Source organism: Trachypithecus francoisi, unplaced genomic scaffold (genome assembly GCF_009764315.1).
Source record: "Trachypithecus francoisi isolate TF-2019V2 unplaced genomic scaffold, Tfra_2.0 Lachesis_group15, whole genome shotgun sequence".
NCBI classification, from domain to species: domain Eukaryota; kingdom Metazoa; phylum Chordata; class Mammalia; order Primates; family Cercopithecidae; genus Trachypithecus; species Trachypithecus francoisi.
In genome coordinates, this window is record NW_022681460.1 from 80,382,153 (window position 1) to 80,395,958 (window position 13,806).

The 13,806-nt window shown below is 38.0% G+C and overlaps 1 protein-coding gene across 6 annotated transcripts in view; it reads left to right on the forward strand.

Annotated features, from left to right (window-relative positions):
• MAP7 (microtubule associated protein 7) overlaps nt 1-13,806 on the forward strand; it is a 218,707-nt gene that overhangs the window by 74,682 nt on the left and 130,219 nt on the right. The window contains exon 1 of one of the 6 annotated variants that reach the window (XM_033235363.1): nt 12,895-13,032. The exons of 4 other annotated variants lie outside the window; for them this stretch is intronic. In XM_033235363.1, coding sequence (XP_033091254.1) covers nt 13,011-13,032 — 22 coding nt within the window. In that variant the 5' untranslated portion in view covers nt 12,895-13,010. Of the gene's footprint in view, nt 1-12,894; nt 13,033-13,806 lie in introns of those variants that run through there. One more of the 6 variants, XM_033235359.1, reaches the window with a different exon arrangement.

Genomic DNA, 13,806 nt, shown 5'->3' on the forward strand with positions numbered 1-13,806 from the left:
GTTTTTTTATTCCATTGATATGATGTATCACACTGATTTTTTCATATGTTGAGCCATCCTTGCATTCCTGGGATAAATCCCACTGGGTCATGATGAATGATCTTTTTAATGTGTTGTTGAATTTGGTTTGCTAGTATTTTGTTGAGGATTTTTGTGTCAATGCTTATCAGGGATCTTGGCCCGTAGTTTGTTTTCTTTCTTTTTTTAAACTCTTTCTTCCTTTCTTCATTTCCTTCTTTTTTTTTTTTTTTTTTTTTTTTGTTTGTTTGTTTGATTTTGGTATCATGCCTCTTAGAATGACTTTGGAAGTACTCCCTCCTCCACTTTTTTTTTCTGGAATAATTTGAGTAGGATTAGCATTAGTTCTTCTTTAAATATTTAGTAAAATTCAGCAGTGAAGCCATGGAGTCCTTGGCTTTTCTTTGCTGGGAAACTTTTTACTTTTGCTTTGATCTCATTACTTGTTATTGGTCTCTTCAGGTTTTGGATTTCTTCATGGTTCAAGTTTGGTAAGTGTGTGTGTCTAGGAAGTTATCCATTTCTTCTAGGTATATTATTGGTATATAGTTGCTCATAGTAGCCTCTAATGATCCTTTGAATTTCTGCAATATTGGTTGTAATGCTTCCTTTTTCATTTTTTATTTTATTTGCATTATGTCTCTTTTTTTCTTACCTGTTCTGGCAAATGTTTCGTTGATTTTGTTTATCTTTTCAAAAAACCAGTGCTTCATTTTGTTAATCTTTTGTATTTTTTTAAATATGTTATGTTTCTGTTTTTGTTTGGTTTGGTTTTTTTGTTTGTTTTTGTTTTTGGTACAGACAGGGTCTTGCTGTCTTGGCCAAGCTCGTCTTGAACTCTTGACCTCAATCCATCCTCCCACCTTGGCCTCCCAAAATGGTGGGATTGTAGACCTGAGCCACTATGCCTGGCCGATTTGATTTATTTATGCCCTAAGTTCTTTTCTTCTACTAATCTTGTGTTTGGTTTGCTCTTGCTATTCTTGTTCTGTACAATGTCGTTAGGTTACTTGTTTGACGTTTTCAACTTTTTTGATGTAGGCACTTAGTGCTATGAACTTTCCTTTTAGTACTGTTTTCACTGTGTCCCATAGGTTTTGGTATAATGTGTTTGCATTTTCATTTGTTACAAGAAATTTTTTACTTCATTGACCCACTGGTTATTCAAGAGCATATTGTTTAATTTCCATGCATTTGTGTAATTTTCAAAATTCTTCTTGTTGATTTCTAGTTTTATTCTATTGTGATCAGAGAAGGTCCTTGATATTATTTCATTATTTTTGAATTTTAAAATACTTGTTTTGTGGCCTAACATATGTTCTAGCCTTGAGAATGATCCATGTGCTGAGGAGAAGAATGTGTATTCTACAGCTGTTGGATGAAATGTCCTATAAATACCTGTTAGATCAATTTGATCTATAGTGCAGATTGAGTGTGATGTTTGTTGATTTTCTGTGTGAATGATCTATCCAGTGCTGAAAGTGTGGTGTTGAAGTTTCCAGCTATTATTGTAATGGTGTCATTCTCTCTCTTTAGTTCTAACATTTGCTTTATATTTCTGAGTGCTCCAGTGTTGGGTGCCTGTATATTTGCAGTTGTTATATCCTCTTAATGAGTTGACTCCTTTATCATTAAATAATGACCTTCTTTGTCTCTTTTTATAGTTTTTGACTTGAAATCTGTTTTTGTCCGATATAAGTTTAGTTACTCCTCTTTTGGGGGTTTCCGTTGTCTAATCTGTAGACCTTATAAATATGTCATCATTTGTCCCAATAATATATTTTCTAACAAATGAAAATCAAGATTATGTATTGTGCTGTTATGTCTCTTTAATCTTTATCACTTCCTCTGTGTCTGTCTTTGTAGTTCATAATATTACATTTTTGAAGCATTCAAGGGCAGTTATTTTGTAGGACGTCTCTCAATTTGGATTTGCCTGATATTTCCTTATGATTAGACTGAGGTAATATATTTTTTGCCTGAATGCCACAGAAGTGATTTTTTGTTCTCCATATATCACATCAAGAGGCACATGTTGATTTGTTCCAGCTTTAACCTCCATCATGTGTTTGAGGTGGTATCTGCTAGGTTTCTCCACTATCAAGTTACCAATTTTTCCTTTTCAATTAGTAAGTATCTTGTGAGGAGTTATTTTGAGACCATGTAAATATTCTGTTCTTTCTTATATATTTATCCGTTAATTTTAGCCTTAAAGATTCTTGCCTGAATCAGTTAGTATTTATATTGGTTGCCAAATAGTGATTTTAAAAAATTAATTCCTTTTACATTTATTAGTTCACTTTCTACCAAAAAGAAGAGGTCTAATTTCTCTCTTGTTTATATCAGTGTAGACTCGTGAATATTTATTCTATGGGTTATAATTCTTTTTGCTAATTACATATTTTGATGCTCAAATTGTCTCAGACTTGTATGTATATATACACACACACACACGCGCGCGACACATACACAGCTAAAATGTATGCATACACTAACTGGTCTTTGCTTTTAGTATAACTGATTCCTTTTCTCTGTTACACAGTAGAAATCCTGGAGCAGGTGTCATAGATTAAGAATTATATGTTCTGGCTCTGCTTATCCATTCACTAGTCATATGAACTTGAACAAATCTCTTATATCCTCTATTTCAACTTTTTCTATGTAAAAAAAAATTAGGAAATAAATGAAGGTGATCTTAAAGAAACTTTTTTGAAATTCTATTATTTAATGAGTTAAAATGTGTGTAGTTGTATTTTTGTAAAGTTTTCAGAGAAAGCACCTTAAAAAGAGCTTCAAAGCCACAAAAATCATTAGAATTTAATTCTAGAAGGTACTTTAGAAATTATCTAAACTGTGGCTACTGCAACTAAGAAACTGAATTTTTAATTAGTTTAAATTTAAATAGGCACATGTGGCTGGAGGCTACCCTACTGGACAGCACAGCTGTTGAGAATAAATGACATGCCCCGTGTTACATGGGTCCTAGTGTCAAAAGCAAAGCAGGATCCCTTTGCATAGTGCACACTCAAGTAAGTTAAACCAGGCTAGGGAGGAGACAAGGGCACTGTGCAAGACAGGTTACATTTATTTGATGTGCAGAAAAGACTGGACCATAACAAAGATCACTGGAAAACAGTCCATGCTGAATTGCCCCCACAAACTTTCTGCTCAATGCTATGCTTTCAAAAAAGAATGTACATGTGGAATTGGTAGTATCTAGGAAGAGAAAGAATACAAGATACAATCTGATGGTTTCATAGAATGTATGTTTCAGCAGAAAATGATGAAACATAAGTACCATCAAGAAGCAGCAGACTGGCCGGGCGCGGTGGCTCACGCCTGTAATCCCAGCACCGTGGGAGGCCTTGGCGGGCAGATCATGAGGTCAGGAGATCGAGACCATCCTGGCGAACACAGTGAAACCCCATCTCTACTAAAAATACAAAATAAATTAGCTGGGCATGGTGGCGGGCGCCTGTAGTCCCAGCTTCTTCGGAGGCTGAGGCAGGAGAATGGCGTGAACCCGGGACCGAGATCGCGCCACTGCCCTCCAGCCTGGGCGGCAGAGTGAGACTCCGTCTCAAAAAAAAAAAAAAAAGAAAGAAAAGAAACAGCAGACTGCGCTCATAAAGGAAGGGACGTATACCCCCTTCACTGCCACGTGGGCAAGGAGGATCCTAGGCCCCAAGTAGAGCTGCTGATGATGGCTAAAGGCTGATTTTCATGTTCTCTCTTCTCCATTGGGAAGATTGTGTATTGAAAACCTCTTTGTCAAAGCATATAAAAATAAAAGATTCCTCCATCCTGAAAAAATGAAAATAAAAATTAACTAAACCAACTTTCTCATACACCTTTCATAACTGATTATAATTTTTGATACTAAAACTCTGGCATATTAACTTTGTAGCAGATTATTTAAATCACAGGAGGTTGAACACGATGTTGTTTAGCAGTATGTTTATTATATTTAAAAGAAAGTTTAGGCCGGGCGCGGTGGCTCAAGCCTGTAATCCCAGCACTTTGGGAGGCCGAGACGGGCGGATCACGAGGTCAGGAGATCGAGACCATCTTGGCTAACACGGTGAAACCCCGTCTCTACTAAAAAATACAAAAAAATAGCCGGGCGTGGTGGCGGGCGCCTGTAGTCCCAGCTACTCGGGAGGCTGAGGCAGGAGAATGGCGTAAACCCGGGAGGCGGAGCTTGCAGTGAGCTGAGATCTGGCCACTGCACTCCAGCCTGGGCGACAGAGCGAGACTCCGTCTCAAAAAAAAAAAAAAAAAGAAAGTTTAGAGATCAACACATCAAGAAGGCTGATCTGCTCTCAGTAGGTAATAGTAAGAGCTCTAATCTGAGAGTTTATGTAACTGTTTTCAGTAGAGATGCTTTTGTTAGAGAATCTACAGTACTACTGGCAACATTTACATTAAAATGATAATATGTTCTCCAAAAATGCTAATTCTTTTGTGTGTTCAATTATATAATTTATGTTTACAACCTTTTTATAAATGCTATACCAAGATTTGGGTTTGCTTTTAATGAGAATATGCAATACATTTAGATAGTAACTCACCTACAGTGTTGGTAAGAGAGTAAATTGGTAAAAACTGTCAGGAAATTATTTTGGGTGCTAGGTATTAAAGCCCTAAAGCTATTCCTACTTTTGACCTACTGATTCCCCTTGCAATCTAATCTGCAGTTAAAGCTTTATATATAAAGTCATAGTAAAAATTGAAATAACTTGAATGTACAGAAGGTGAACATACCTAGTATATTTGGTACATCTATGAAGAGCTTTTATTGACATGGAAAGTAATTATAAAAATTTTAGTTTGGCCGGGTATGATGGCTCATGCATGTAATCCCAGACTTTGGGAAACTGAGGCGGGCAGATTGCTTGAGGTCAGGAGTTCAAGACAAGCCTGGCAACATAGCAAAATCCCATCTCTACCCAAAATACAAAAATTAGCCAAGCATAGTGGTGTGCACCCATGGTCCCAGCTACTTGGGAGGCTGAGGTGGCAGGATCACTTGAGCCCAGGGGGAGATTACCGTGAGCTGAGATCGTACCACTGCACTCCAGCCTGGGTGACAGAACAAGATGCTGTCTCACACACACACACACACACACACACACAAGTTTTAGACTGACATGCAGCATAGAAGACAATATTTATATAATAAACTATGTAAAATATAGAGAGTGTGATTACATCTTTGTCTATCACATTGTCACAGATTTTACCTTTTTGATGCATCTTCTTTTCTTTCTTGATTCTTTTCCTCACACTTGTTTGGTGCTCAGGCTGCTCTGTTGCAGTAGTACTCAGCCAGCTGCCAGGTGTCATCCAATCCATTAACAAGTGCTGTTGGCTCTACCTCCAAAGTATCACAGTTGTCTACTTATGTCCATTTCTGGTCCAAACCACATCTGCTGTCTCCCTGGATTATGACGTCAGTGACTGAACTGGGCTCACTGCTCTACACTCACCCCTGCCATGTGCAGCCTGACCTCCAGTCAGTCTACACAGCAACAAATCACCTTTTAGACTAATAGGACAGATTTTGGCACTCTTCTCCTTAAAGCCTTTTATCTGCCAAAGGTTTCCCATTGATGTTAATATAAAATCTTTAATATGAACTACAATTCCCTGCATTTGTTTTTTCTCACCACTTTTTAACCCAGGGTGACTTTCTTTCCACCCTCTTAATATTCATTTTCACTCTAGCCTCAGGGTCTTTGCCCTTACTCATCCCTCTGTCTGAAGCACTCATTTCTTGGCTTTTGGAATTACTGGGTCCTCCTTAACCTGTACTGCTACTTTCTCAGAGAGCCCCTCCCTGACCACCCCCACAAACATTTCCTCCCACCCCCAATATTGTTTTTTTCATAATATTGATCTGATTTATTAACCGTTCTCTCATATATTATCTGTCTCCATCCAGTGGATGTAAGAGTCTTGAAGAACAGCTCCTGGAACACAGCAGGCATTTGGTAAATGAGAGACACTAGTAAATGAATCACTACCATCAATCAGGATGAAGCAATAAGGGTTCTCTTTGGCAAAATATATCACAATTCTTTTTAAATGTTCCTAACCAAAGATTTAGCAATTCCTCTTGAGGAATTTACCCTTCAGACATTGATAAAGTTTGCACAGCTCTATAGGCAGCCTTGCTTTATAACATTGAAAAAATTAGAAACAGTCTAATTTTGGGAATCTGCTACATAAGTTAGTGCTTCCCTACAATTCAATATTATACAGCCATTAATAAAGGCGTTTTAGAAACATACTTTTTACATGGAAGATGTCAGATATCAAACAGATTCTAAAATAGTATTACATGGAAGATCCCATTTTTATATTATACACATGTACATATTTATACTTTAAAAAATCTACAAGAACAGATACTAAAATATTTAAAGCAGTTATGTCTGAACTTTGAGATTGCAGCTTGTTATTATATACCAGTACCACTGGAATTGACTCATACTGGAAGGTAGGCCATTGCAGTTCAGGGCATTTCTTGAGCTATACACAAAGCCTTTCAGGGACTAAACAGATGAGTGTGATAACCCTCTCCTCCTGTGGTAATGCTGTTAGTGTTAGCCACAATGTGTTTGCTAGAGAGAAGACAAGCACTTCTGTTTGGGAGAACTGAGATATACTTTAGGGAGGGTGAGGGCATGTACCTTGGCTCTTGATGTGTTCGGAAGATTTAACAGAGATGATTGAAGAGACATTTCAGGTGGAAAGAAGAGCCAGCATGAAAGAAGGAAATAGACAAGGAAATCATGAGGCATGTTAAAGGAATAGCAAGTACACATATTCTGTAAAACCATGGGATATTTGGGAATGGGAAATAATTCTTGAAAAGTAGAAGGAAAGACATTGCAGTGACCTTGATTTAGTGGGCACTTGGAAGATATGATTTGAGCAGGGGAATGATGAGCTACTTGAGCTGTTTTTTTTTTGTTTTGTTTTGTTTTGTTTTTTAAGGGAGAGTTGGTTATAGGAATGAGTTGGTAGGCTAAAGCTGGAAGCAAAGTGGTAATGCTAGTTTGAGCCTAGGCTGTCAAGTAGGCTGCATGCAAATTAGGTTATAATGAAGAATTTCTTCTTTGGGGTATATTAGACTTGACTTTTTTCTTCCCTCTATTCCCCAGTTTCATTGTGGCATTACTGGCTGCTACTCACTAAGGAGAGTGTATTATCTAGGGCTAGTGGTTGGGAGCAATGAGTGAAGTTCATAGCCTGGGATATACCGAAAAGGAAACATCAAATTATGTGTGTTTTTTAAAGTCAAAGATATTTTGTCCAAGAGTTTCTTACATATGGATAATGTATTTGTGTTCCCTATGATGACACAGGTATTTTAGCCCCATATTCTGAAGGCAAATAACTGAAAGATTACATTGGTTTGGTTTAAGGAAATTAACAAATGTCCCTTTTGAAAGTAGGTCAAGTTCCTTATTTTAATTTCTAATCTAACATAGGACTCCAGCTGTCAGGCTCTCCCATTAATCCTCTGTATCAGTGAAATCCTCTCTGAAATACTTTGTAATTAATTTGTAGAAATTAACAGGAAAAGGTAGCGAGTTCAGATAATATTTGACTACAAGTTTCCCATGTGAAAGGGAACAATTAAATCTTTGAGCTGTTGTAAAAAAAATGGTTGAGAAATAGTATTTTGGCAGAAATTCTTTCCGCTGAAAGAAGCAATTGACTCTTGCTAGAAAGAGTCTAGCGTTTGACTCTTACCGGGTTTCAACCCCAATAATCCAGACTGGGCAACTTGATTTTGCTGCAATGTTCCATAAGAACTTTTGCTTCAATCATAAGCATTTAAAAGTGGCTTCATTGTAATTGTCCCTAAACCAGTATGAGCCTCACAAGTGCCATAGGAAAGCCAGTCATAGCTAGTGATATGCCTATAGTAAGGGTAGGAAGAAGAGTGGGAAGGCTTGATTACAGGCAGAGTCGAAAAGTATTAATATAGAAAATAAAAGTATCTCTTGTTATAGTTTTGTCTGCTTTTGTGAAGTTTAGATGTTTCTGCAATTTGAGGACTGCGTGCAAGATTCCAGGGTAATGTAAATGCAGATTTTGAGAAACAATCACATGCAGGGTATGTTTGTAACTGAATCAAGTGAATGTCTCCTAAATAAACAGTATGGGTAGCTTTTGTCACTGTCCAAGGTACTATAAAACTTGGGCTAAAAAAAAAAACCCCAGCAACTTCCTTTTCCAGCATCTTGAAGAGTGTGTCCTCTAGAGACTCTAAAGGAAAAAGAAAAGAGAGTAAGATAACTGTTGAGAAGGAAAGTAAAACCCGAGTGCCAGATTACATTGTAAATGTTGAAAGCAAACAAAAACCCTCCAAAAGCTCCACTTACTACTTTTCAAACACAAAAGCAATGGCAAATAAAGAACTACGATTAAGAAGGGAGTCCAGAGCAAGTGATGTGCTGCAGTACCCCTGGGTTGCCATTGGGATTTGAGACAGTTCAGATGTGTTCAAGTAAGACCTCCCGTGATCGTAATCAGCTTGGAGCAAATGATAGCCTGGGTGAACAGGGTCCTTTAATAACGTATATTATATGTGTGCTTTTAGCTTTTCAATTTTTCAGCAAAAAAAACCCACAATCCTCTTTATAAAATGAATCCCTGCTTTTACTTTTCTATAACCATAAATAAAACATAAATGAAATCTGTTTCTCAGCATTTGCCTCTTAAAATAACAATAGCCAGGCTCCCCAGCATTTATGTTAGATAAACACAATTCTGCCAAACACCAAGAGTTTAAACTGTACCATTTTGAAAGTGATGATAACGACATTTAGTATATGTGATTCTAGTGTAAAATATGTGAAACTCTGCAAGGAAAAAAATTTTTAATTCTTGTAAATAATGAGAATACACTGTAAGTGCATTTTTTTTTTTTTTTTTTACAGAGGAAGTGCTTAGCCTATCCATATGCTTTCAGTTATCTGGTAGAACAACTAGATCTTCATCTTTTCATTTTTACATTCACTATCACACACACACGAAAACGCACACACATACACCTTCTACTCCTGCGACCTCTGATGTGTACTAAGGAATACAAAAGAATGCAGGAGGACACAATTCTTTGTGGAATAAAGCTTTGTTAAAAGCAAGCAGAGGAGGGTGGGGAAAATGAGATGTTGGCCAAAGGGTACAAAATCTCAGGCAGGATGACTAAATTCTGGAAACCTAATGTGCAGCATGGTGACTATAATTAACAATACTATATTGTATACCTTGAATTTGCTAAGAGAGTAGATCTTGTTTTCTTACCACACACACAAAATGAGAACTATGGGAGGTGATGGAAGCGTTAAATAACTTGATTGTGGTAATTGTTCCATAGTGTATATGTAAAGCACATCATTATGTTGTACACCCTAAATAGATACAATTTTTATTTGCCAATTATACCTCAGGAAAGCTGGGGAGGAGACAATAAGCAGGAATACTACTGCATATCTCATAACCTCATGGAATTCTTGCTGCAACTTCAGAGTTCCTGTTTCACAAAAACCAGTTTCTCTATTAGTAGCCAAAAGTTAAGAGGGAGAAACAGGAAAGAAGAAAGAACAAAAAAGAGCAAGGTGTCAGATTGCAGATCTGATGAGAGAGAATTGGAAAGGATGTGAACAGCCTCCACGTGTTACTAGGGCAAGACAAGGCTTTCTTCAGTTTCAAGGGTAGCAACATAGCCTTAAGAATGGAGGAAAGAGCTGTTGAATCATGAACTTGACTAGAGAGCAGGGTTGGAACGACTCTGAAGAAAGCAAGTAGGCAATGAACAGGAAATGAATTCATGCACATAAGGGGAGGATGTGGATCCGCAGAGTTCTCCCTAAACTCCTCTGTAGTCAAGTTTATAATTCACCAGCTCCCATTACAAAATGTTTATTGTATTTTATATTTGTTAGGGATTATTGTGTGATCTTGACTTGAACCAATTTTTATATCTCCTTGATTTCCATTTCTTTACATTAAATTGTAAGCTATCAGTTTGGGCTTCATCCATCTGCCAGTATCCAGCACTGATGTCGTTTTGCTATATAATATATTGAAAATGAAACCAGGCCAGGTGCAGTGGCTCATGCCTGTAATCCCAGCACTTTGGGAGGCTGACACAGGAGGATTGCTTGTGCCAGGAGTTCAAGACCAGCCTGGGCAACATGGCAACATGGCAAAACCCCTTCTCTACCAAAAAAAAAAAAAAAGCTGGGCATGGTGGCATGCCCCTGTGGTCCCAGCTACTCGACAGGCTGAGATGGAAGGATCACTTGAGCCCAGGAGGCAGAGGTTGCAGTGAGCCAAGATCACACCACTGCACTGCAGCCTTGGTGACAGAGTGGGACCTTCAAAGAAAAAGAGAGAGAAAGGAAAGAGAAAGCAAGCAAGCAAGAAAGAAAGGAGGGAGGAAGGAAGGAAGAAAAGGAAGCCAAGGAGGGAGGGAGGGAAAGAAAAGAAAAGAGAATGAAACCAAAAGTGGGGTGATAAGCTGATACCTTAATCTTGAGAAAATACCAAGAATGATTTAGGATCATGCCTCTTTCTACGACAGTGGCTGTGCAATGTACAGTTTAAGATAATGCGTAATTGACAGTACCCACTGCTGCATGCACTGGGACCAAGAAATTGGCTTGAGCCACTTGTCATATACAAAAACCTTTATTCCCTTTTCTCTCTTGTTGGCATTCAGCTGTTTTTCTGGATGAATTCACCACCATTTAGTTTGAAAAAAAAAAAAAACTGTTTTTCCTAAGGGAAGAGTGGTGCACTGTCTCCACACAATGTCCTCTGTCTTTCCCTGCCCTTCTTCTCTGCTTGTGGTACCAGTCATTTCCCATCAGCAGGCAGCACTGGCCTGAATGCCTTTGTTGCTCGGAAGTGAGAAGTCACCTCCTCACTTGGAGGGTAGATGCTACAGTGGAACATGGTGCAGCCAGTTCCCGACTTAGGAGTTTTTAGCTTTATGATGGTGTGAAAGCCATAGACATTCAGTACAAAACACACTTTGAGTACCCATACAACAATTCTGTTTTTCACTTTGGGTACAGTGTTAAATAAATTACATGAGATATTCAACACTGTATTATAAAATAAACTTTGTGTTAGATGGTTTTGCCAACTGTAGCCTAATGTCGGTGTTCTTAGCACATTTAAGGTAGGCTAGGCTAAGCTATGATATTCAGTAGGTTAGGTGTATTAAATGCTTTTTCAACTTACAATATTTTTAACTTATAATGGGCTTATCAGGACATAACCCCATTGTAAGTTGAGCAGCATCTGTATAGGGATTAAGAGTCCGCCACTTAACATCTTCAACAGTTCTTCTGTATCTCAGAGTTTCCTCATCTGTAAAACTGGCGTCATAATAGGGTTATTGTGAGATTAGACCAGTTCATCTGTGCAAAAGCCCTTAGAATAATATCTGACACATAATAGATGATCAATAAGTTTTAGCTGCCACCCACAACAAAGAATTATCCAGTCTAAAATGTTAGTATCAGTACCATAAGAAGGATAAAAAGAAAAAAAAAGTCAGTAGTACCAAGGTGGAGAAGCCATGCACGCGAGGTGTTGCCCATGTCTATATAGGCTACTTTTGAAAGTGGAGTGGGTGGGGAGTGGTGGTCATACCCTCTGATGCTGGGTCCCTGGGGCTGTAGGGGTGGTGCTGGGCTGGATCTGGCACTCCACTCACTCTTCCTAAGGAGTCTGTAGTTCCAAGGGTATTAACAAGGTTAGTTGCCAAGTCCATTGCCCGTGTTTGACCCTCACACGTCTTAGAAACCATGAGTGGCCAGTCTCTTTATTGGGTCAGGTCCAGCTGCTCAAAGGGGCTAGTTCAGAGGGGCTTGGCAGGTTTTATTTTCTTCTAAAACTTGTGTTTTCCTTTTCACATTGGGCTCACTGCTCACCCAAACTCATTAAGTTAATTGGTTTTAATCAAAGTGTTTTTGCCCCCAGGTCACATGTTTTTAAATGCTATGAGGGCAGGGAAAGGATTTAACCTGATCCTTTCTCCTCGGTTCCCACTCTATGACCCTAAACAAAAAGCCCTTTTAAAGATAATCCCAAGTCAAAAGTGTGGTAGACATGTTGAGTTCACAGTTTACAATGCAATATATCACTGACTAAAAAAAAGATAAACTCTGAGGACCAATATTTAATGTATATAGAAATAACTTCTAAAACGTTACCATTTAAATTCACTGCTTCTTCCTCTCCCCTGTGAAAGCCTTCAGAATTATTCAGAACTTGCTAAAAGCAAGTCAAGTTTTTGGACCTTCTGAACAGGGCACCTAAACGTCATTCCATACACTTTCTCAGTGACTCCGTGTCTGTTCTCAGCAGTGAAGGGAGAACAGAGGCCACTCATGCCTGACTGATTTTAAATGATGGCCTTTTTCAGATGCTTTTAGTATGGGAACAAAATCAGCCATAACCCTCAGGGTTTTAAATGGCATTGTTAATGCATCAGGAAGACCAAAGACAGAAAGTCTGGAGAAATCGTATGTAATATTTAGATGATTTTGGTAAACAATTAAGTTTTTAATGTATGTTTCATGTGCATTCTGTTTGGGGCCTCTGAGTTTGAATCCCTGAGACCGAGCTGATGTTTAGCAACCATTTCTTAACCAGGAAAAGCCTCCCCTACTCCCAGCCATTTGAGCTTCACTGGCTTTTTTGAACAGACGCCTTTCCCAGTTTTTGCTTGGTTCAGTGAACACGGTTACTGTTTAAAAACAGTGGCTGTCGAGTCGTATGTCTCACCACCCTTTGCTCTCCTCCTGAGCTGCCTCACGCTATGTGAGAGATAATACTTAGCATGATTAAACAGCCCTTTCACTGATATTTGGTCTTTGCCTGGCTGAGGGACGCAAAGCAAGAAGAGGGAGACATGCAGATATGTTGCAGGATATTCAAGAAAGAAGGATTTTAGCATGGAAGGCACTAAACTGGACTGTAAGTTCTTGGGCTCAAAATGTGTCTTGAAAACCTTAATAAGGACGTTCAATAATCAGGCAATCTTTACATCCATTTTGACAAATTAATACTTGTAACAAGTGGAAGTACAGAGTAGGAAATCTTCTAATATAACTTCTTTTTTTTTTTTAATCATTGTTTTCATGTCCTTAGAAAAAGGAGTGGGAATTTAATTAAATAAAATGATATTTGCTATATAAACTATGGATTTATACTTCTGCCTTCATGTCCTAGAGCTGTGTGATAGTTTCCTTGAAAATTAAAGGCAAACCATCATCATTCTCTATTTTCCATATTTCTTTCTTTTTTTGACAAAAACAAAGTGAGAAGCTGAACAGTAGCAAACTAGACATACACAATTATGCTACTGTCCAAAAAAAAAAAATTCAGTATATAATTTATTGATAATTTCTTAGCCCTCTTAATATTTGTGTCTAGATCAGATCGGGGTTTTTGAAAAAATGGTTGCTTTTCTGTTTAGAGAGGTGTATTTGGAGAGTGCTGTTGTTTGCTTATTAAAAAGAAAGATCACATCTTGCCTACTTATTGTTTTTTTTATTTTGTTTTGTTTTTTATCAGAAACATTATTTGTGCTGCCCAGTTGTGTCCTCCCTTACCAGAATGCTCTCGTTTTCATGATATGTAAACAGTGAGTCACACATAGGCTTTACAGAGACAATACAGGCATTGGAACTTTATAGACTACATTTCAGGGAGTAACTTTTATCACTTTATTTTCTAGAAGTTTCTTTA